Raw genomic sequence first — 25,700 nt, forward strand, 5'->3', positions numbered from 1 at the left:
ACTGTAACATTAGGGGGCTTTTGCTATAACAAGGACTACACTACAAATGGCTAAGGAGCAATTATGTGTGGAAAAAGTAGAACAGTACAACAGCTCAATTAAGGAAAAGAGTTTTAGTGCACTTTGCTCATTTTAGCCAACATGCTACATTGCCCTTTTTGCATACAAAGTGGACTTGAGGATTTCCATTGTAAGAAAAAAATGACTTGGCAAGCAAAATAGTGTCAACTGCCCTTTTCTTCCTCATAGACTTGGACATTTTAAGACAGAAGCTTTGCAAGACATTACACAATTCTTTTTGTTTTTATTATTAAATGAGAAAGTCTGATTTGTTACATTGTCACATTGCTAGTCAGAAATGCTGCAGTGATGAAGAAAGTCAATGCTGGGTCAACCCAAGTCCTCGTTCTACAACATTCGCTTACAAAGAAATCATAGTAATGTTCAACACACCCAACACAACATTCCTCGCTTTCTTCAGAGAGAAGTCCCATCATTCTTTCTCTAACGGGGTATGTTACTACATAAATTAGATTTTTTTTTTGGACAATACACCCCCAAATTTTCATGAGATCAAAACAAGCTTCTACAGATGTTAATCTTCACACGTCATCATCATCTGATGTATCGCTGCTGCTCGTCTCAGAATCCTCATTCTCCAGAGCAGGTTTGAAAGTGCTGTTTTTCCAGGGGCCAAATTTAAAGTCACAGATGAGACCATTTTTCAAAATGCCATTTTTCCGAAGGCCATTTTTCCGTAACTGAAATTAAAAAAACAAGATTTTAAGAGATAAAAGGGTAAGTACAACAATGCAGTTTCAGTATTTTCTGCATCTTCATCTATAGGCTACAGTAAATCTACGGTACTACCTATTATACATAAAGAAAAACTCATCTGAGTGCCTTCATTTCTGGACTAGCTACCTGGATCTAAGAACCTCCAACCGTACTAAGTTAGGCTCTTGCACTGAACAAGAGCTTTATCCTCTTCAACTTCCTCACATTCCTTGCCCCAATGATCGCTCTCACATGGTTTCTCCTGTGATACACTTAAACTCCCTTTTTTTTTCCCAGCCTGCTGCAAACTTTTGTACTAATGGGGACAGTGTCTGAAAAGAGAGAAGGGCTCAGGAAGGAGGGATGGGTATCCCATTCTCCTTCTGCCTGATGCAGCTGGAAAGTTGAGGATGAAAGAGAAAGGAAATAACTGGTAATAAAAAAACCCACAAAACTGAAATGTCAATCTCCCTAACCATCAAAATTACTGAAGATCCCCCTCAAAGATAGGTACTAAGGACATTCACCTACAGGTTCATAACGAAACATTAACTTTGCATCACCTGTTCACTGATGACTTTGAATTCCCTCATCTCATCCTCTGTTAGTGGAGCACATGTTTCATCATTTTCACTGTCTTCCTGCCAGCCCATCTCCTTTAACAACCTTTAAAATAAAGAGAACAACATCAAGGAATTTGCTTCATGCACTTGGACATTCCAAGCTTTGCCTAAGTAGATAAAGATCTGTAAAAAGTAGACTAATCAGTCTAATTTTTAATAACTTTTTTTAATAACTTCTTAAACAAGTAGCTCTTATACAGAAGTATACATCTTTAATTTTTTAAATATGAAGCACAGAGGCTAAAAGGGTATCAGGTCCTTCACAGTTGACCTTGTTTTACCTCTGCACACTTGATTTCAACATTTGCAAAAATTAAATTGTTAATAGTTTAAGAACAGAACATACTCTTATTTTCAAGCATACATCCACACTAAGTACCAAGTATTACATTTCCTGCCACTAGGCTTGGCATACAAAAGAGAGCCTGTCCTATCTGCCAATCCATTAAACGTAGGGTTGTAAATGCTAAGTTTCCTATTATCTTGGTTCAAGAGGTAGACCTTTATTTGTTAATTGACAAAATTCCAAGACAACTGTTCATAGCATACACAGCCCAATTTTTCAAGTAAACTCTTATAGAAACCAGCTTAAAATAAAGCTGATGGCTTTTCACATCCTGTTTCAATTGAATGGCTGCTTTCCAGGACTACTGAATAAAGAAAGCAAAAGCAAAAGATACAAAAATTTGGATCATAAGTATGTTCAACTGTTGATGCATAGGGTTTCTCTATGAAAGAATGAATACTCATGAATGAGAATACTCATGAGAGAAAGCAGTCATGAGAGCTCCCTTCGCAGGTACCACAAAAGGAAAAATTCTCTAGTCAAATGTGTACGTAGGATCTATCACTAGAAAAGGACGCTGCATTTCTTCAGTTACCAGAAACAGTAGAAACTAGAACAGACCTCACAACAAGCTCACTTCTAGACCTTCAGAGCTATGATTTCCCAGCAGCACTGTTCTCTATCAGCTGTTACTCCAATTACTTCTATGACATACTAGAAATACACTTCAATCCTTTTCTGAATTTACTTGTTCCCTTGTCTTGTGATATCACTGATATAGCTGACTTTAGTTGACTCTATACAAATAATTTCTTTATTTCAACAGTGAGGAAAAACTGAGTATGCAACAAAAAATGTTAACTAGAGCATTTACAGTACTGTTAATACAGGCAGGAATTACATGCATTGTTCGAGATAGGCAAACATCACTATTTGAGAGATAAAGGTCATAATGCAGTTTGCTTTACTTCTTTATGAAGAAATACATCAAAACTTACTAAAAAGCAAGTTTAAGATGTCAGTACACAACTCTAGAAACAAAGTATACTCCACGTGAAATTAGAAAAACATCTAAGAGTTAAGACTTTTACAGTATTCTTATAAAATATTTCATATATTTTCAGTTTTCAGATTCTGATTTCTGAGCTGGTAAGAATTTAAGACAAGCTCACTTACCATGAAGGAACACCTTTTACACCAGAGTACATACCTATGTTCTGCCTCAAGTGAGCTTGAAAGAACATCTGCCTGAGGGAAAGCTGAAGATCGAATGATCTGTTGAGATGTAATCGAATCATTTCCATTCTCTTGTGGAATTTCATTTTCAAAGTTTCGGTTTATATCTCTCTCATGATGAGGACTGTTGCTGTTATGCAAGTTAAAGGAGTCATCATCCTGTCAAAAATAATTACATAATTCCATTCACAAATAATCCTCTGCAAATGCTGAAATTCAATGATTCTGTTTTATTTAAATATTATTTTTAAATGGAGAAACTCTACACTACCTCAAGGAATAGTTTTGTTCATACTTTCAGAGTCTGCAATACTTAGATACTACAGAAACCTTAAATTATGCCAATGATTAAGTAAAGTAACTCCATGCTCTGTCTCAAACTTTTTCTAGAGTTTGCGTTTTAAGATATGTTTGAAACAAACTGATTTGAGTTAACCTATGATTTCTAAAATATAAAAGCTATCTGCTGAAATTTCTAAGGCTTCTAATTAATTAAATTTCAGGGCTCTGTGTGTCAGGAACAGTTTGAAAGAAAGAGAGTTAAGTTTACATCAGTTAAGAGGCAGGCTAGAGCCACCACACCACAACCAACAAATTTGTCTGCCACAAATTCGAAGAGATCAGATGCTGCTCTTTAAATCCTGCTAACATCTTCCTTTATATGCACATACTACAGCACTTCTCAGGCTGTTGTTACAGGAACTATACCTTATCTAGCCAAAAAATAAGAATTCGGAAGAAAGTGTATTTAAAAAGCTCCAGCTCATCTTTGTAGCTCTACGCTGGACTCTCTCCAGACATGGAGCTACTGGAGAGAGTCCAGCATAGGGCTACAAAGATGATCAGAGGGCTGGAGCATCTGCCCTACAAGGAACGGCTGCGAGAGCTGGGCCTCTTCAACCTGAGGAAGAGAAGACTGAGGGGGGGATCTCATCAACGTGTACAAGTACCTGAAGGGAGGGTGTCAAGGGGATGAGGACAAACTCTTTTCAGTTGTCCCATGTGACAGGACAAGAGGCAATGGGCAGAAATTGAAGCACAGGCAGTTCCGCCTGAACGTGAGAGGGAATTTCTTCCCTGTGAGAGTGACAGAGCACTGGGGCAGGTTGCCCAGAGAGGTTGTGGAGTCTCCTTCTCTGGAGATCTTCAAGGCCTGCCTGGATGCAACCCTGTCTACCATGCTCTAGGTGACCCTGCTGAGCAGGGAGGTTGGACTAGATGATCTCCAGAGGTCCCTTCCAACCTTACTGATTCTATGACAAAGCTGTTTAAGTTCACTCAGATATCAGAAGCTCTTAAATCCTCTAGCAAGAGATGCTCCTTTCAATTCCACTTATTCAGCAACTTGCAATTCTTAAATAGTAATTAGCCTAGCAGCCTTAAAAGCTTTACCAACTGTAAAAAAAAAAAAAAAAAAAAAAAGAGTAGAATTATCCAGCTAACATCCTTTTGTCAATAAAATCCATACACATGCTGTGTAACACCATTTCCACTTTTCCACTGCAGGAGGCAGTCAGCCAGCTAGCTCTGCACTTGTGAGAAATCATACTTCAGAGTCCAGCATCGAAACTATCATCATTCCCCTTTCGTTATCTGCTTCCAGAAATCTGAGAATGATAAGCAGGAATTTAAGAACAAATATCCCAGTAAACAACATTCAGCTGTTAAATTGTAAACCTGGAGAATACTTTGTTCAGATGATCAAAGCAAATTCATAGAAATATTAAACAATTTTAATATATTAGGGCAAAATAACTTCTTGTAAGCATGATTCAACTGGTGACCATGAGTTGCCTCATCATTTTAGAGATGAAGTCTGTTACAGCAGGCTTTAAAACAGGATCATATTATGAAAGATCTGTGTGGATATCCCTAACTCTTCAGGTGCACACTATGCTTCCTCTTTATGATCATTACAACAAACTTGGAAGTAGGACAACTATTACAAGTACATGATTTGTTAACCTTTAACCTCTTTTGATGACCATTAGTGAAACAGCAATAGAAGGGAGCAAGATGCATGGACCTAAGAGCAAGTACTCCAAACAACACCTTGGTATACCTGCCCAGGGACATTAAGACTTTCCGTAACTAAAACGTTGGGTCGTCCCCCATCCCCCTTCCCCCCCACACACACAATATACTAATTCTGTAAATCAGTTGTGTACAACAGGATAACCAAATGCTTTTGGTATAAGTATCACGAAGACACTAAGAACTCAAGACAGTTTCAGGACCAGGAACTCCCACCAAGTTGACACAGTATTTTGCAGAGTTATGAAGTTCAAGGTAGGGCTTGCCAAAACAGTTTTTTAATCTTAAATCAAACTCTTCTTCCGTTTCTTAAACGCACACAAACAACTTCACACCCAACACCCATACCTGCTTAGCCATGTAATACTTAATGGAAAGATACAGACTATTCTTAACAAATATTTAAGTTGTATAAGTCCCTTACAAGTTTTTTTAGAAAACGTCACTCTTTCCATTATAAGGAATGCACACTGGTATCACTTCTCTTACTTCTCTGAATCACAATAATCCTTCGCCTAGCACTCATTAATTTTGCTGATTTGTCATTTGTGCCTTTTTCACACACTGAACCACTGCACTCATTTACAACAAACAGGCTTGGAATAGTTTTATCCTGGAAAATACACTACTTTACTAAGCATGACAAGATGCTTATGGCTTGTTGCTGTCTGGCAGCACTGACGTACTGTATTCTGAGGTGCCAGCTAAATACTGCATAAGCTCATCCATGCTGAAAGAAATGCTGAAAGAAAGCTGACACATTATATCACATACAGAACAGGCATCCCAGCTCTCAATCAGAGAAACAAATTCTTTATATATGCATGCATCAAACTACTGCTCCTACGACTAGACTAAGAGATAACTTCTGGCTATCTAAACTCTCCAGTTAGATAGGAAACAGTCTGAGAAGTAGAACTCTAAAGGCTTGGATGTTTTTTCATCACTGTTTTATAGGATAACTGACTGTTCAAAATGTGAAACACTGCTCTACAGAAAGATCATGTTAGCATACTAAGTTTATTTATTCTTTTTATTGTTGCTTAAGACACAGGATTAAGACATGGTGCCATTCACATATACGAACAGATCCCTTTAGAAAAAAAAAAAACACACAAACAGCTAAGTAGTACCGGAGAAAGTAGTAATTGAGGTACCTTCTTTAAAAAAAAAAAAAAAATCATCAAAAGGTTATTCATTTCTTGTATTTAGAGATCCAAGACCATGATTTAACTGTATCATGAGTTTCTCCAACGAACTTATTTTCTTGGTATGACATACCTGTTTACAGTCAAAGTAATTTATGTTCACTCTGAAACCTGTCATTGCATTATCTATAGCAGTTTTGAACCAAACTACCTTCTCTTGCCCAGCATGACTCTCATCTTCATGTTCCTCTTCCACTCTATCTCGTTTCAATGCTTTCAAAAATTCACTCTTCTTATCAGTTCGCATTCTTGTCAATTTTGTTAAACGAGGCTGACCAACTTTGTCAACAGGGGATGAAGAATTTGACCGATTACACTAAGGGAAAGGTCGGAAAAGAAATATTAAAAGATTACCCATTTATAAAGCTTTGAATGAAAGACAAAAAGCTTCTAAAGTACCCACAGCTTCAGGTTTCAAGTATATCCACATTCAAAAACACAGTGCATATATTTTATTTCAGTATTTATAGTTTTTCTATGATGCACATTTATGCATTTATGGAGATGCAGACTTATGGAACACTGTTAATGAAGTGTGGACCTCCATGAAACATATATTTGCAGTTTAAGTTTAAACCTATGCGCTTATACTTCTTAATAGGTTATACTTCCTAACACACCATTTTTCCTGCAGATCAAACCTACAAAGATAACTGTCAAGCACTCAAAAGCCACCAACATTCCTTCTCTATTTCTAAATTAACATCCACAAAAATAAAATTTAAAATAGTTCTACATAAACGTATTAATCAGTCAAGTAATAAAGCTAAAAATAGATTTGAAAAAAGAAAAACAAAGACTTGCTTTACCTCTTTTGCTGAATTCTGTGACACACTAAATGCCTTGGCAGTTGATTTGAAAGCACTGAAATTGCCAATACCATATGCAGATTCATGAGGAAATGGATTCCCAAGTTTATTTTCTTTTGTTTGGCTTTTCCATTGTGTTGGCTAAAAAAAAAAAAAAGTTTTAAACAAAAATTTGAAGACTCGTTAACTACAAGAGGATTGTTTTCAAGAATCTTTAGAAAAGTGGTTAAGCAAAACTAAATCTTCAATCATAATTCAGTGCAAACATCCTTCTCTTGTAGAAAAGACAAACTGCTTATAAGCAATTCATCCTCTCATAAATACTGTTCACATCTTTAACACAAAGAGTTAAATTTAAAAACATTCAAGACCCTGATGTCTCATGCATTAAGAACTGAAATGTAAGAGCTCTTCTTATCTGAAAGTAGTGTTTTTAAATGTAGTGAGTTAAGAACAAATCAATGAGATGTCTTCAGGAGCACAGAAAAATTCCTGAAGGAAATCATGAGATGAAGAGGGAACGTTGTAAAAAGAAGTGACACTACTAGGTCACAATGTCACTACACCAGTAATTGGGATAAATTCTGAAGGTGCTTCATGTGAGCTATAGTTCTCCACTAGGTATTTACTCTTCAGTTAAAAACACACAGAAAAAAGCATTACTACTCCATAAGTCAGAAAATCCTTCTCACACTCGCACAGACAGCTCTTGCGCACCTCAAAAAGGGTAAATCAGAAATAAAGAGATCAAAATACAGTACAGTTTAAAAAGTGTTTCCAGACACTTTAGTGTATGCCGCAATTAAAAAACAGAAGACTTGAAAGCATAATACTCTAGGAACAATGTACTCTTCAGGTGAAGCAAACATATTCAGAATTAGAGCACGATTTTCTCAGCATGTTGTTCATGCTACCAAAACTTACTTTTGCAGGTGGAGTGGCTGGTTTAGGGACTAATCCTTTATAAACACTTGTGCCAGTTCCATTCTTGACTGACTGTGAATGAAGACTTCCCACTACAGGGAATCCTGATATCTGCAGCTCTTTAGTACTGCCCTTTTTAATGACCAGCATTCTTGGAGATCTAGACTTAGGATTCAAAGGGTATTCTGCAGGTTTAGGGGGGAGAGGTTGAATGGGGGAGGGAGAAAAAAAAGCATATTTTTTAAATTATATAAATACACATGTACTTTTAAGTTTCTAGTTCACAGGGTACTAGGTTGCCATACAGGCCAGAGCAAACAGGAACAACTTAGTTCTTCATTAGCTTCATCAGCACTGTACATAGTTGTACATAGTTGGGTAAGTAGAAATTCTGTTCCACTTGCTACAGTCATCATTTCTAACATTATTTGACTTGGCATGACAGGGATTTTAGCTTTTGGAAAATAAAGCTATTCTTCAGTCAAAGAAGAGAGATATATATCTTTTGTTTGCAAATCCAAATACTGTTATAGTTGTCTAATCTTCAAAAGCTTATAGTTTCTATATTTCAGTTTAAGGTTACTAAAGAATAATTTTATGTATTTATTAAAAGCTCAGTTTGGAGTCAAATGTTCCACACTGAAGCTCTATAAACACGAGAAAAGGATGTGTATTGCTCTAAACCACGGCAGTGAAAGTTTTCTCTACCTCTATGCCTCAGCTGGGTCTAACAGAACTTTTGAAACTCACCTTATTAGTGCTCTTTAACTTATCAATAATTAGAGAGATAGAATCAATTGCCATACTCATTAAGCAACTGACACTCTCTCAAAACACCTACAAAATAGATTGAAATTTACAAAAAGTGAAATAGCCATTTTAATTTTTTTTTTTTTTTTTTTTTTGCATAGGTCTTTCAATCCTGCAGTAATAAACTTTTCCAAGATCATCTCTTCTCCATGCAAGGATTTCTACTTCATGGGCAGAAAGTGTCACCATATCCTTCATTAAAAAAATATATCATGAAAGAATAAATTATTGTAGTTTTGTTTAGCTGGTACATGTTACAAAACTTATGTAATAACTGTATTTTGCTTTCATTGAACTTTGTGGGGGGGAAAAAAAGCTTTCTGTAACACACAATGTCAAACTCCACATACACACGAAAAAAGGGCATCAAAAGCATACATTTTTTTAACAGCTATTAAAGAGGATGGTAAAATTCTTCCTGTCCTGAATATTAAGTTTCCTTGTACAGGGTGTAAGAATAGCCTTAATTTCATTTTTTTTCAATTATAATACAAAGCCTGCAAAAGCAGATATGTAATAAAGCAAGATATCAAGCTGTAAACTTTAACAAGTTACTGTGCTGTACATTACAGTTCTATTTAGCTAACAGAACAGTTCCTTCACTTGTGAAGGGTGGTACCTAAAGCCTGGAAAAACACTACTTCAAATCAAATGGAACCACATTACAGAGCGCTCAATTTGCTCTGTAACCTCCCCAAGACTCGGGGAAAAAACCCAAAAAACTATTACTACCTTTTTATATAACGGGGAAGGTTCTTTCTTTAAGTTTATTGCTTTAAGAACTGTACAGTCTAAAGCTGCCATTTTCTTGGGAGTAAACTGTGTATTTAAAACCTACAGAACTGTGTAGTAGCCAAATGCATCAGGTGGAGATGACAAAATAACTCCAAACTACAGTTCAGAGCCAACCATGAGTGTTGGCAGTGAAGCAAATAATTCACAAACACACGCAACATAGCTAAAGATACTTGTTTCCAGAAAGAGACCTTAAATCTTGTCAAGCTAGCTTGCTCTCTCCAGCCTTCCCAGATTTCTTTGCAAGCTCTTCTAAACATCTCTACTCAGCTAGAAGCTTTCTTTTATGAAGTCTTCAGCTACCTATTACATCATTAGTTTACCTAACCCACTGTCATCCCATTTCTTCTCTGGAAGAGGATTCTTGATGTCTTTTACCAAAAGAGGTACACTACTACGATAAGAACACTAGTTGTGCTTGCATCTACAGACCAATAGAATGATATCCACACAGAAGTATTAGCTCTTATGGAAAGGCTGTTGCACTGTGGCAATATCAAGAAGTTTCCTCAAATTTAAGTATTCTAAAAATACAACCCCCAAAACACCTGTCTCAACTTCAAATCTCTGCTAGATTTGTATATTAAAGAGTTAAAAATACTCACCCCACACACCCGCAGCTAAAGATTTATTCTGGTTTGGTTCTCTCTCATATTCAGGATTCAGAGATGGCTGAAAGGAAGTTTGAACATTATTAAAAATGAAATTTAACAATAAGTTTTTAAATCTGGAATCAATTAAACAAAGAATCACAATAAAATCTGAAGCATACCTTCTGCTAACAAAGATTTTTAGAAGGAGACATACTAGACACTTCCCCCCACAACATACCCAAATAGATCAATGCTCACTTTACTCTTCTCCAAGAAAGTATCTCAGGCAGTACTCATTACAATTATATGCACTGTGCAGAGAAAGCAAGAGAAAAAAAAAGAAAAAAAAAAAAAAAAAGCAGCGACGCGTAGTTCTTCGAAAAGGAAGCTTACTCTTCCTCTTACTTCCTACAATTCTAGGATGAAGCGTGTGACCTCAAATGGCAGCTGGCAGAAAGATCACTTTGTTAGTGCTTCAGATTTCCACTAATGTAGTCATATACAGTTTAATAGGCACACGCCACACTAAACTGCAGTAAGATATTATGAAAAGAACTTAGAACCCAATTACAGTTTCCCTCATAAATACTTGAGTTTCATTTAAACACCTAAGCAACAGTAACAAAAAGTAACAGTAAGAAGTGGAGCTAAAAAGAGAAACAAGTTAGTGGACAGATGACTAACACCCTCTTACCTATGGAAAGGGTGATCCCTTATAAGATGATCTGTAACTGCTGAAATCTCATCAAGTAGCTTGCAATGGACAAAATGGCACTTGGAGAAACAATGAAAGCTTGTTTATTATAAGTACAATTAACTTACAAAATCCTCAGCCTCAAACTGTTTGGGTTCTTCCTTGTTTTCCTTTTTCCTGGTTTCATTTTCAGGTACATTATTTTCATGCAGTCCTTGGCTTTTTCCACAGTGAAAAGTGCTGGTACGAGAGCGGGAGCCTCCACCATGATATCCCCCACGATGGTTTACGTTTTCTGTACCATTTCTGCCTTGTGAACGCCAACCATTTTTCTCTTTTCTCCCAAAATGCCCTTAGATTTTAAAGAAATGTAATTACAAATAGTTTTGAAAGAATGTTCTACTTTTGCAAAATTGTTACAGGAGTTAGGCAAGCAGGTCTATACTTTGGGATGCGATAACTTAGTTTACATTCACATAAGCAGCAGGGTAGAATCTCACAGAACAGTGCTAGAGAAAGACAGTAGTCTGATATCAAGACTAGTCAAACCCCTTTTCTGACTGCTCATTTACGTTGCTGTCTAGAAAATTAACTCCACATTTTTATTCTTGTCAAGAGAAGTATACACCAGGAAGTATATTGCTCCAACCAACTGCAAGTCATCATACCCTGTTCCACAAAAAAAAAGTCTTTCTGTATCGCTGTTCTACTACAGAATAAGGCATCTAGCATAGGACAGCTATTACCTTCAGATTTTTTTCTAGCTAGAGCACTACAAAGCAATAAGATGAATTTATATAAGACATTCCATGAAAGATAAATCATACCTCCATTATGCCTTCCAATATTAGAATCAAAGCCATCTGAAGAGTTGTGTCTTCTGCGATTTGCTTCATAACGACTCTCTGTCCACGAAAAGTTTTCAGAATGTTTCTCAAAGTTCAGTGATGACTGGAAAGGAGTATAAGTTATAGACTGAGATATCTGATTACTAACAGAACTGAATTATCACTGATGACACGCACATTATTCATGGTATATTCAAAAAGTTTTAAAAAGGACTATGAATGCCAGCCCATAGAGTGGCTCTCAAGAATATATATGTTCAGAGTTACATCATTATCTTCCATGCTAGCAGAAGCTACATCTTCCATTTCAGGACACTGAAACAGAGCTGCTTGTGTCATTGTCAAAAGGAAGCTGGACACAAAGTACAAGTCCCAAGTATTTTGGTTTCAGTTTGGCAGAAGGGAGTAACGCATGTTGCAGTAGAGTTTAAAAAAATAGAAAGCACACACACACATGGGGGAGGGGAACACAGGGAGAGAAAAAAAAAAGGACATAAGAACCCATTTTTGAAGGCAGGGGAGAAGTATGGGATCTTGATTTGCGCAGTCAGATTGCACATGTGCATTGCACAGAAAGCTAGGAGAGGCTCCCACCAGAGGCAGTTGTAACCAAAAAAGCCTAGTTGATAAGCCTTGTCATTACAACTCAATAAGGCAAATATAACTAATTATGCAATATAAATAAAAAAAAATTTTGAAAAACTAGAAAGAGCTCAGATTCATTAATATACTTCAAATTATCAGATTATAAGCAGGCATCAGAAATTGTAAAGTAATAAATATTTAATATATCAGTAGCAAATACTTTATTAACTAAAACCTTTTGTTGAGAATAGCATGTCAAAATACATCTTTACTAGAACTCATACCTTAGGGAACTAAACCTAAAAAATCCCATATCCAACAGCAGCTGCCTTTATTATTTCTGCCCACTTCTGTCCTTACTATTTTAACACTATAGCATTTCTTTCACTGCCACCGCTCAAGAATTACAGAACAAATTTTCATTCTACAGAATACTTAGTCTTACTGTTTGATGTATTGTACAACTGCCAGCAATAGAGGAAGACTGTGTTCCCCAGTACCTGCCTGTCACACAATCTATTTGGTGCAGATGAAGCAAAGTCCCCTTCTTTCCACTACTAAACCCACTGAGCACATATATGTCCACTGCACTGCATATGACTACGATTTGGCACTTCCAAGTGCCATATTATCTGTGAATGTATAGATGAAGAGCTGTGTGAAAAGGTACAAAGTCAGAAAAGTAGATCTAACAACTTTAGGAAGCATCTGCTTTACTGAACAAGTATTCATTTGCTGCCCAAAGCTCCTTCCCTCTCCAGATCTGAATATTCAGGGAAAAAAAAAAAAAAAAAAAAAAGCGAGCAATAATGGCTTATTCACATAATCCTTGGGAACATACAGCCCATGATCCACAATATACCAGTTCTTGTTCTTACATATTCTGAATTGAGACAAAAAAAGGTGATCAGTCTATTCTAATAACAGTGTATCTAGCATAAAGTAATTAGTTTGCCTCCTGTCTTGATCTAGACTTCACTTCATCATGAAATATTATCCCTGTAGAGTCCTCAGAATGTATTTCTAAGTTTTGGCTGCTACCTTTCATATACATCTCTGGAGAAAGAAATGCACCCATCCATTCTATTATACCTAAGTAAAAGGCAGTTCTAGATTCTTCACAGTGCATCTGAAAAGAAATCTTTGTATGCTTCAGAAGGCCTGAGGTAGCTTGAAAGGTCCCATGTTTGACTGAAGAGATGCCAATTTCTGATTCAAATCCTCAGGAGGAGGCAGGAAGGCAAACGAAAGTGCAAAATCGTAATACAGTTGAAAATATTTAACAAAAAAAATGAAAGGAAATCAGCAGAAAGGTCCTGGCTTTAAAGGAGCAAATGGGATCATAGTTTCACCCTATAAGTTAAGATGAACCTCTAAAGGAAAATCTTTAATATTCACTTTAATTTAGAGGGGGGGAAATAAACAAAAAGCATTTAACCTAAAGTCTAAGGAAATAAGGAGAAAGACTGAGCATCACCCTTAAAAGAGATTTGTGGAAGCCTGTAGCTGAGGTGGTGATAAAAGGACATAAGAAAAAGTAAGGATAAGGACAATCTGCAGGACTCTCTGAAAGTTCCTGAAGGCAGGGGGAATTGCTCATCACTATGATGAGAACCTCAAGCTCGGCATTTCTTTTATCTTTTACTAAAAAAAACCTGTTTGTCACATGCTAAATGCCATGTAGGTGCAATTTAGTTTTAGAGACTAGAGTTCTGTCATCTTGCAAAGGGCATCTCATTGGGGCATTTCAAAAGGGCATTTGTGACAAGGTCTGAAATCAATAGTAACGCAAGGATCATGTTAACACCGGTACTACTAAACTCAGATTAATAGCAGCTACAGCTCTTCAGCTTGAGGTTTCATGCTGGCCTGACTTCATTAAGCTGACTACTTTTTGGTGTTGATTTGTAGCCAAGTAGACATTTCATACAGGCATTATTCATCCTGTTTGTCTTATTAACCCATGAATTTTTCTAGTTGTGATCTACAGATACTGTCCAACTTCATGACTATCGAGACAAACCTTGACAACATGATTCAAATATAAACATGAATACAAGTCTGAAAAAGAAAGCCTGAAGTTACATTCCAAAAATTATCAGCTATTACATATTAATATAGTTAATACAGAAGTACTCCACTGGTGAAAAAAAGAATAAAAATAAAAGCTTGAATCACAGTAAGAAGTTTGCCTATTTTGAGAAAAATGTGGCAGAGAATTATTTTCTTCTTATCCCTCCTCTCAAGACACAAGCACATGACAGATGGCATCTAAGTTCCACTGAAGATACCCTCAGGTCAAGGTGGTATTCAAAACCTACTGGCTAAAATTCAAGCTCAAGTTAACCCCAAAGTAAGTTTAAAATACAAAGTGTACTTCTAGATTGTACAAAGTCAACTTGAGAGGGACAACCCCTTATCATTAGAGCTCTGAATAGTGAATCATTTTCTTGACAAACGCAAGAAAGATAAAACACAAAAAACAAGAGATCTAAATAGTTTACAAATTATTATAATTAATCCTTCCATTTCAATTAAAAAATTAAACTTTGAATAAGCTACCAAAATTTAAGCAAGTTCCAGATTTGTTGATTAAATATGAAATTTTTGAAGACAGCTCTATGTTCATTTACATACGAAAAGACACCTTCTAGTATTGTCTTTGGAGTTTAACTTTCATTTTTTAACTGAACTTTTAAAAATAAACTTTTACAAAATTTAATTGACAGGATTTTTTTTTTTATATATATAGTGTCTGAGCTGTACATGGTACAACGCATCTCAATTCATTACATTGTATGCAAAGATTGTGCAGTTTGCATTTTGCCCACATGATGGGGGTATTAGTCTATCAAGCCTTTTGCAGCAAAGATGACAGTAAACTCCGTAATCAACAGGAAATCTATTGGTTATTTCTGGAAGTTGAGGAGTTATCTGACTTAATTCAACTAGAAACAAAACAAAATTATTTTCATTTCAGGCATAAGAAGTCTTATTGCTTAGACATGAAGGAATAGGACAGCCCTGTAAAAGCTATGAGTATGACAGCCTGTTTACAATTTCCTCATACATATTTTAAAGGAACGCTTTCAGAGAAGTTCTCTTCATATTCCAAGCTGCCTACACTACTCATGATCTGTTTCTGTTTTCACCTGCCCAGCTGCAATATGGTATACTGATGCAAATGCTAGACTTGAACTAAGGCCACCCAGTAACGGGCTTTGCTAGGTAAGTGACAGGCAAATAATATTAAAACCAAACAACAACCAAAAAACATATACATAGCACCTATCCTTAAAAGGAAATCAGCAGCAGTGAGGTGGATTTCAGACAACTGTTATTTATCAGTCACATTAAGAAAGCTCATTCACAAACCTGATTTCCTGGTATTTGGTTCTTCTGATGTCAACCTTTTACCTACGTGACTGAATGCTTCAGCTATCCAGGATTAAGGACAACTAAACTGCCAAAGCTGGACCTAAAAGGTCCTCTCCTAGGAAATAAAAAACTGACAGAATAGTGCTCGATTTCTCTTCAAGGTTAAAGGATGCTGATACCATAGCCTCATCGCAGCTCCACTCTGCGTGGAGCATGAGACACCTTGCCCTCTTCAACCCATCCTTCATTTCAATCCTTCTTTTCTGCTCTTCTCTGCAGCTAGATTGTTAAGATATGGGAAGAATAATAAAACATCTGTTCTAAGAATGATGGGGCAAAGAGGAACCCTTCAAAAGGCCCACATTTTGGGGGAATGATAGAATTAACCTTATTGATAAATTAGAAGTTGCTATGAATAGAGGAGGACCAAACAGACACTCCAAGTGCTTAATGTACAAATGTGCTGTATATCATGCAAGACTAATCAGTAGGGAGCAGGCGAAGCAAGGAAATAAGCTCTATTTCAAACAAGTGTAAGATGATGCACAAAAAACAACGGAGAAAGCTGTGTAACCTACTCTTAAGTTTTTTAAAAAAGATGAGAGCCTACCTAAACCCCTTGAGGCAAAGATTCACAGGAGAGAGCAGAATCCATAACAGATGCTTACAATAACATCTCCCACAATTCAGAAAGTGATAAATTAAAAAAAAAGAAATCCACATCTGGAAGTAGATTCAAATAGTTCTAGGGTAGTACTTGAACTTATTTTTATTCTGTTCTATTGACATTTTAATTTTTCAAGGTAAATTTCTTCCAGTAGATTCTTGAAATACGCAGAGAAAGACTGTTCAAGTATGACACTGTCTTATTCTAAGCTCTGATTACTGTTCCTTCAGGCAGAAATCTATTAAATTGACAAAAGGAGGTGGTCAAACAGTTAAATATTCCAGAAATCAAATAGAATAAAAACAAACAGATTCCAGTTACCATCTAGGAACAGACAGGCCTAAAATTCCAAGAAAACTGACAGTTGCTTAAACACAGATACTAAACTAAACAAAGATTAATAAAATAATTTAAATAAATGTAAATAAACTAATAAACTAAACAAAGATAGCTAGATCACTGCAGAAGAAAGAAATAAGAGTAATATGATGACCTAACTTAACAACTCAACTTCAAAAAATGCATGAGCATGTAAGTGCTTATATATGACTGTAACACAAATAAAGCAGTGAGGACACAGCTAATACTGACTCTGCATTTAACAATAGCACAAGCATGCAGAATTAAGTTTATAAGGGTTATTTTGCATGGATATGAATGATAAGAAAGTTATGTTAATACATTAAAACAAGGCAACACCACTCTCATAGCTAGTATGACCATAGCATAGTAGACCATTGTCAATATTGCATTCAAAAGGATTTATAATGAAGATAAGGTTCCTTAACAGAGATATAAAGCAAATGACAGTAAATTGAAATATCCAGTGCTGCATTTGCTTCTGCATTCACTCAAGACTTTTAAAAAAGAAATGTAGGAACGTAAGGCAGAAAACAAAAGATTTAGAAACATTTAGATGAGACAGCCATATTAAAGTCTTCCCAGAACACTTGCGAATTCTAATGATTCGGGGATCGCACTTTCTTGTTCCCAAGCTAACTGTCCCACTGTATAACATGAATAAAGCACTGTAGATAAAACAGCCACGGGGGAGGATTCACAACTATTTAAAAGCAGCACACTCCAGTAGTACTTACAAACATCCCATTAGCAGCTGAAGATCCCTTTCAGAAAGTCTACTTCAACTTTTTTTTTTTTTTTTTTTTTAAATTCAGATGACAGAATACAGAATACTAGCCTATAAAAGGTATAGGATGCTAAAGAGCAGAATCAAAATTGAGGATACCAAACACATACCTATCTCATTTCTTTTAGTACAAAAATACAGCAATTCAGCTTAAATTACTGATGAAAGTAAACTCAATCTAACAACAATTCTGACAATGCGTCTAAGCACATATTTCTTTTCATCAATTCAGCAGTATAGACAAAAAAAGAGAGAGGTAGGAACTTGGCACCCGCGGTCCAACAATTTGAACATCACAGCAAGATTTACTAGATGTCATCTGCTATCACTCTTCATTTATTCATAAAGATTTATATTTTTACTATGATTTAGGTTATAGTTTTTAAACTTCTTTAATAGTAAGATTTCCTACTCAAAAGGACAGCAAACTACATACCTTTGTTGATGACGGTGGAGTAGGAAAATTAAGCCAGGCTGGAGCAAAGTCATGCTGCGCCATTTAGGTCCAGTCTCTCCGAATCAGTGAAACAAGGCTTCAGCACCTCATTGCAAGTCCCTGTCATTAGAAAAAACAAGATATTAATACATTTCAGATGCTTATCTTAGGAGAATATTATACTCACGGTGTTTCTATCATTATTTCCCCTCTGTTTTCTAGTACTATTTTTCAAACAAATCTACTTTTGAATCTAACATAGCCTCATCTGTCATTATGGCAGCACACTTGCTCTTTTAATACCACGTTTCACGCTAATAAATATTTTACAGGTATTGAAAATAAAGCCATACCATTCATTTCATTTATAAAAGGAACTTTTTTTTAAAAAAAAAAAAAAAAGTAGTATCTTGTGTGAGGTCAGATCAGAAAGCTGTGGTAGAACTAGCTTGTGAAATATTTTCTGGTTCTGTCTGGAATAGATTAGATGAGTTATTTCATCTGCTTACTAGTAGAAGCTAATTTTCAAGTTAGTTTCTAAAAGTTCATCTCAGAGGCCATATTAAGTTTAAGGTTCTTCATAAAAAGACTAGATGCTCAAGGCCACTAAAACTCCCAAATTTTCTCTAGATTCAATGGAAACAGGGCATAAAATCCCAGAAACACTTTCAAAAATCCAGTAAAATTCTCTAGTTTGAGAATATCTTTTTCTTCTGGAAAAGCTGTCTTCCCTCTCCTCCAAATAAACAGCACTTTAACAAAATAAAAAGCTTCTGTAGATAAACTATCTTCTCCACTACCAGTAAAAAAAGAATGTCATTTCAATGAATAACATCCCAAAAAGCAAATAATATCTGCTAAAACACTCGCATCTAGCCTTTAAGTCCAACATCTGCAGCCAGGAAAAACTACATTTAGATACGTTAAATCAGTTAATTTCCTATACTTGGTATGCAAAATTATACTAGGTTTAAACTACTAAAAACAGGAAAAAGGGCAGAGACTCTGAAGATAACACTCCAAACATGAGTTTCTCAGTCAAAACTATGAAAAATAAACCAAAATACAGTATCTTGTTTAATTTACTAACTTAACAGTTGAATTACAAATATTATTGCACAGGCATTAAGATGCAATATGTTTCGTGGCTTAGAGAAGATAACTGACCAGACTGACTGACCGACCTGACTGACTGTCAGGTCCTTGCCAGCAAAAAATCATGTCAGCTGCTGATCATAAGAGAAGACCATTAGAATGGGCAAGAGAATTAAGACGTTAAGACCCAAGAGTACTTTCTTCTACCCCGTCTTCTTCTCATAGATGGGAAAACATCACTCAGTAAGAAAGAGAATGCAAGATAATGTTAACTATATAATTTGCAGCTGAACTATAGGACAAAAAGGAAATAAATAGATGAAACTACCTAAACTACAAGGACATCTGAACCATGGTCTGCAGTTAGGTAGTACAAAATTGCCAATGATTCAAAAGTATTTTTCATGTGATATAGACACAGTTAGAAATTCAGCTAGTAAAAACATTTAATATCCACGTGTGTTTGCTTCGGAGCATCAAATTAATGTGTATTCTACCTCTGCATAACTCCCCTTCCCTCATATACTGCTCTTTCCACGTTGGAGAATCACTAAATCTTTAGAAAGGACAAGAGAGAGATGAGTATTGGAAGATCAGCACAAAAAACAGATTTTCAGACCAAGGCACTTACAGTCTGAAAAACAAACAGAGAGACTCAACATAAATCTATAGACAAGAATCCAAAAAACATGATAACAAGTTATCGGTGAATCAACTATTAGGAGTGGGACAACAAAGGCACTAACAATGTGATTTCTTTAAAATATTAATTTTACTGTTTATAGAAAACTAGCCAAGTTTTCCAATACACTACTATCTATCCAATTGTCATGAGAAGAGCTTATTCCGAACTAATACTTCTAGCTTTAATTTTTTTCACATTAATTAGAAGTTGAAGTGAGACTTTGTGAGCACCAAGTATCCCAGGAATGGAAAACTTTTGTCTGCAGCTTAAATGCAGGCTTAAAATCTTATATTCAGACTTAGATGTTTATCCACAAACTATGATTCAAATCTCCACATTTTCAGTTCTTCAAACTGAAGAACCTTCAGTTCTTCAAACCTCTAAAAAGTTTTTTCGATAATAGCACTGAGTTAGATGATTCAATCTCTTTCCTCTAAAGTACAACAGTGAAGTAACAGAGAGAAGTCTGGGCATAAAACTAAACAATACTAGCAAATACTTCAGTTTATCAATTCCAAGTTTTACCAGATATAACACACAGAGACGACCACATATCATCATACAGAGGCTACCCTTCTGAAGTTGCCAACAAGTCTGCCCTCATTAAAATAAAGATAGTAACTACTCTTCCACTATTAGAAAAGTTTGAGCTACATTACTTGTTAAGCTATCCCCAGCAGTCTGAGGCATTTCTGCATACTGCATCCTCCAAAGCACTTGGAACCTCTACCTAGATTGGTAGTATCTACAATTTTCATAATATTTAAATACTGAAGTTATGAATGAAAAAATTGAATACAAGCAGGCCTCTGCAGAAATTGAGATACGTGTTTCCAGCTTGACATCAAACAAGAGCTGCATTTACAAAGGCTAAAAAGCCGCTACAGCAGGTAAATAAACTGATCTTCGACAGCTGGTTCCCCCACTACTATGTGAATACTGAAGCATTTTTAGTAGAAAACTTCTGCCTTTCAAAAATATGGGACAATACTATCCTACTTTTAACTAAAAATTCACCTTAAATATTTGAATAGAACAAGTGTTAATAGCACCCATACAGGCATTTACAAGAATCTGCTTAAATTGTACTGACAGACTATGAAGAACAAGTGTCTACTCGAAGGTCTTCTCTTGCATATACACCATACAACAGATCAACTACTTCACTAACACTGACATAACAGCTGCTGTATTCCTCACATTAAAATTGCTATCAGAATTCAGCTTATTCAGGTGAATTCCACAGATCCTAATATAATGCCTCCACTGCTTTCAGAATCTCTTTTGATAACAAAAGATTATGCCCAAAATTCATCATTTAAATTAATTCTTGTAGCACAACCTCAAAATACAGCTGCCATTCTCTAATAAAGTCATAAATGCTACCTTGGTTCAGTCTGTCTATCACTGAAGCAGCAGAGTTGCACAGTTTTTAAAAGGCAAGAACAGAAAGGTACTGAAATACTGCTATCTTCATACAATTAACACTCAAATGCATTCAAGTCTTTTTAAATCAGACTGTACAAAATATTCAATTTAATCTCAGGAATTATCTCAACGTTTGATTAAAGAGCTGCACAGTGACTTCAGAAAGGACATCTATAGACAGTCCATAAATTCATCTAAACTTCATGTTTTGCTGTGTACCTGGAGAGCAGACTATTTGGCAGTAAAGAAAAAAAGTGTTCTTCAATTTTGCTTATTGTGGAGCATTTGAGAGAACCTATAAAACGTTTTGTTTTAGGTAGCATGCAACAATTGCTCCAATAGCCCAGTATTTAATTATACAAAATTAAATTTCCTATTTTTTAGAATCTTCAATAATAAGGCAACAAATGACAAATAATAATGAAGAGCAGGTTCCAAAAGATGTACAGTGAAGAAATTTGTTATAAAGATAACTCAGAAACACAACTTTGAACCACAGTAGCAACTCAAATAAGAAAAACATTGCACCACATATGCTGAGCCAACATTCAAATGTTCTTTTCTTTCTTTTTTTTTTTTTTTTAATGGCTTGGTTGGTAGAATTCTTTTTTAACAAAGTATTTTTCACCAGTTACTATAGCTGAAAGCACTCTTTTTCATTTATTTGCCTCATCTGAAAAGTATTTGGGAAAACGTAATGTATCGTCTTTCCTTAAAATAAAGGCAACACTTGAGAGTAACAGAGTAATTATACGAATTAGAAATCAAGAGCTCTGTGAAAAAGCTAAGAAAAAACATCTAGAATCAACTCACGATAATAACAAAGATTGACCTAAATAAACAACTCATTTCATTAGCTTGTGCTTACTCTATTAAATGAAGAAATCAAATCTGAAACAGTTGAGTCATTTTTCCATACACTGTATTTTGTGTGTGTGTGAAAGTACCATCACAGAACGTGATCATATTTAAAGGAACAATTTTGAAATTCAGAACTTTACTGAATACAATAAGAAATTTTAGTGATCAGGAACCAGAACAGACTAAGAAAAGAACTTGGCTTGATTATCTCACCTACAGGGCCTAAGAGATATTTAAACAGTGGCTCTGAATGTGTGTTAAGGAGTAAATTCCATTGAGATATGAATTATCTGTTAATCCACATTCTTATGTGATCATAAGAATCACAAGATGATAACGGTTGTAACAGATTGAGGCTAGAAATGTAGTAGTTTTAAATATCTGAAGAACAAGATTCTCAAACACTAACACAAGTGTTTGAATCTTTGAAGCATAACAACAATTGCCAAAGTCAGGAACTACGAACGAATTGTAATTACACAGTTTAACTTATAACACAATGCATGTACACAAATATAATACTGTAATAATGAATCCACAAGAACACAGTTCATGCCATTTTCTTCTCCTTCCCTCCCCATTGAACTATGCTCCTTTAAGCCAACATAGTGTTTAAAAATCAAACATTTGAAATACAAAGAGCACACACTACAAAATATATAAATTGAATTTTAAATTTTTTCTGCAATAGAATTCAGTATGGTGCAAAAAAAGCATGAAACAGACTGCATTGATTAACTTGCAAATGAATTTACAACAAATTACTTCTTCAGGCTTCATCTTGTATTACAATCTTAACATTAGATGCAAACTTTAATCCATTATTAATAAGAACATTATACAACAGTTGAAATAACTAACATTTAAGTTTTGCTTACAAAGCTTGTTTAGAAGCTAAGAGCCTGCACGTGGTTAACACATAAAACAGGCATGAAATACTCAGATAAAGGAGAACTAGTTGAACAAACTACCTGAAAGCATTACGTAATACGTCTCAGGTTTAACAAACTTAAGTACTCGCATTTTAGTTAAGTGTGCAGTTTCTTCCAGCAAAAATAAAACTTTTTTCTCTTCATTAGGAAAAAAAAAAAAAAAAAAAAAAAAGAAAGAATATTTGTCCTAAATTAGGGATATAAACACATCCAGTTACAGAGTACATCCTCCTTCACTCCTGAAGGATTTCACTAAATAGGCAGAACAGGAATACAGGGCAGCAGTTAGAAATGTTAAGTTTTTAAATTCACTACGCCAGTGAAGCGTAAGAACATTACTGACAAAACAGCACAGAACCCAAGCAAACATCTGTTAGTCTCGCTCATACCCCTGCATAGCACATTAAAAATTAGAATACAATGTAGACACAGACTCATTTACAGACAGGAGACAGTAACTGGCGAGTTACTACAGACATTAACTTGCTTAGCTATAGTGATAAACCAAGAAGCAGTCACACAAGCAAAAGCCATGGAGCAAAAGGGTAAGGCAAAAAGTTACACCTAGAAAGGTCTGCCTTCTCCCTGTCCCCCCTCCCCTTTACCAGACATCTATAAAAGACTGGAAATTAGAAAAGACAAAGTCTTAAAGCAAGCAAACAAAAACAAAGAGAATCAGATACTGGAATCGATCTAACTGGACCTCTTTCATATACTAGAAATTCCTATAACGTCTCCTGTGCTGCATCTGCCAACACAGTTGAACAATAGTAATTTCCTTTATAAAGATCTCCAACCTGGCATTAAAATATTGACCTGAAAACAAAGGTTACAGACACCTTGAATGAAAGGGTTACAAAAGATAAGTTTAACCAATCACTGTCACCCTACTATAAATATATTCCTTTTTCCAGAAGTTTTTCTAGCTTCACTTCTATTTATTAGATCTTCCTAGCACTAGAAACCTTCACTCTGAATTCGTACACTTACACAAACAGACCAGAAACAGAAAAACACCATCTCTGAAGCTGTGTAACACTTGTCAGGAGTTGCAAAAGTGACTCTCAAAAATCTGTCTCACTGGAACATGCACTGGCTGCCTACATGGACAAGAGTATCAGTAAACTGAGAATGGGAAAGCCCCACAGACAAAGGAGTGAGGATGGGGAGAGAAATGATATTGCAGGATATTGCAGGGACAGAGAATGGACGAAGTACTTGTAATCCAAACATTCTGAATTTTATTTCTGTTTTGTTTTCTATAAACAGGCCAAATAAGAAAGAGTGTACCTGATTATTAAACAGCAGAATGTTGAAACAACTGTGGCATATAGTGTTATTTGTACTGACATTTAACCATTGTGATTTGCCGAGATTTTCATTTTTGTTTTTGAATGGCTTAGGTTGCTCTTAAAGATGCAAAACTAAACACTTTTTTTTAAACTATAAACATGATCACATTCATGATACTGTAAATAGGAAAACACATTTAATTGCTTACTAGTTCTAAAACTGGAAAGCATCTTTTGAAAAATTAAGACATAACACTTACAAATGTTCTGAAAGACTAACTTGTATTTACTTAGAATATCAAAAGGTTTTACCCTGTCACTTAATCACAAAATTCCCTTTAGTAGTTCACCTCTTGCTCCAGTACCTTAGAAATTAGGTGCTTCAGTTTTAAACACTGAACCTCCTTAGGGTCAGACAGCATATCTACATATAGGTAGTTACAATCAGATGTACCATATTTGCTCTTTATATATATAACCTACATAATATTCAAATAGACTATTACAAAATAATTAGGAGTTCATATGCTCAAGTCTTTCCCATCAGCATAAATACAGCATGAACAACTATACTGCTGTAATTACATTTAAAATATAACCCAAGAGTGTTCTGAACCACTTGAAAAGAGGCAGATTCTTCCCTTCATGTAACCTGCCAAACCCAACTGGACCCCAAAATAGCTCTCTAGATTCCATCTCTTGGAACATTTGTGCCAGACTAAAGTAAAATATTGCAAAGGACTTAAAGATGACTATTTTCCTGGCAATTCCTTTGAAGAGCATAGAACTCCTACACAGACTCTTCCCTAAGCAACACTGTTTTCTGCTGTCACAAGAACTTGAAGAAACATCTCTACACTTTTCTGACAGTTACTTAAAAATAATGATAAAGGAAAATGCACATACTCTAAAACAGAAGAAAGCATATCAGAACATTTAAGATGACAAGAACATGAGATCAGACCATCCCCACCCAATTTTAAGAGTATGTTGTTTAACTTGTCTAACCAGTATTTAGCTTGCAGAGGCAGGACAGTCCCACTGCTATTCTCAAAAAGATCCAACCACTGTTCTTGTTGTGAGGGAGGCAGTCTCTTTAACAAAATAAAAATATTGTCCTAGCTCAGAAAGTTGTCTCCGATAATTAAGATAGTGTATTTCACCAACAATAACAAAACCTGAGTCCATGATAGTATCATTTGTCTGAACTATCAGAATAAAAAAGCAGCTCTGCTTTTCATGATGTCACCAGGAGAAAACAGTTAAAATTGGAGGCATCACTGAAGTAAGTACCAATATGATAATAAAAGCCAAAACATCAAGAATCTAAAAGTTTAATTTACTAAGGATTGTGTGTTTTGACTATCTCAGGAATTTACATTATTAAATTAATTCCATTTAAACAGAGCTGACCAAAATTTTATAGGAAAAGTAATTTTTTACTACTAACAACTACAAAAATCTGGCAGTTAAAACAAGCCCACTAGAAGCTAGAGACAGGAAAAATAGCTCTGTTTTCAGCTGGGACACTTTTCATACACTCTGGATATCCTGAAA

The 25,700-nt window shown here is 35.5% G+C and overlaps 1 protein-coding gene across 5 annotated transcripts in view; it reads right to left on the bottom strand.

The window, feature by feature from the left end:
- Window positions 1-284: 284 nt before the first annotated feature.
- Window positions 285-25,700, bottom strand: part of GPBP1 (GC-rich promoter binding protein 1) — a 32,660-nt gene continuing 7,244 nt past the window's right edge. For 4 of the 5 annotated variants that reach the window (XM_062599911.1, XM_062599908.1, XM_062599910.1 and 1 more), the window contains 10 exons: window positions 17,851-17,970; window positions 11,617-11,740; window positions 10,918-11,141; window positions 10,108-10,174; window positions 7,898-8,082; window positions 6,974-7,114; window positions 6,316-6,480; window positions 2,897-3,081; window positions 1,341-1,443; window positions 285-761 (listed from right to left, as the gene is read on the bottom strand). In XM_062599911.1, the coding sequence (XP_062455895.1) occupies window positions 603-761; window positions 1,341-1,443; window positions 2,897-3,081; window positions 6,316-6,480; window positions 6,974-7,114; window positions 7,898-8,082; window positions 10,108-10,174; window positions 10,918-11,141; window positions 11,617-11,740; window positions 17,851-17,913 (1,416 nt within the window). In that variant the 5' untranslated portion in view covers window positions 17,914-17,970 and the 3' untranslated portion in view covers window positions 285-602. Of the gene's footprint in view, window positions 762-1,340; window positions 1,444-2,896; window positions 3,082-6,315; window positions 6,481-6,973; window positions 7,115-7,897; window positions 8,083-10,107; window positions 10,175-10,789; window positions 10,890-10,917; window positions 11,142-11,616; window positions 11,741-17,850; window positions 17,971-25,700 lie in introns of those variants that run through there. The other variant, XM_062599912.1, reaches the window with a different exon arrangement.

Source organism: Rhea pennata, chromosome Z (genome assembly GCF_028389875.1).
Source record: "Rhea pennata isolate bPtePen1 chromosome Z, bPtePen1.pri, whole genome shotgun sequence".
Lineage (NCBI taxonomy): Eukaryota > Metazoa > Chordata > Aves > Rheiformes > Rheidae > Rhea > Rhea pennata.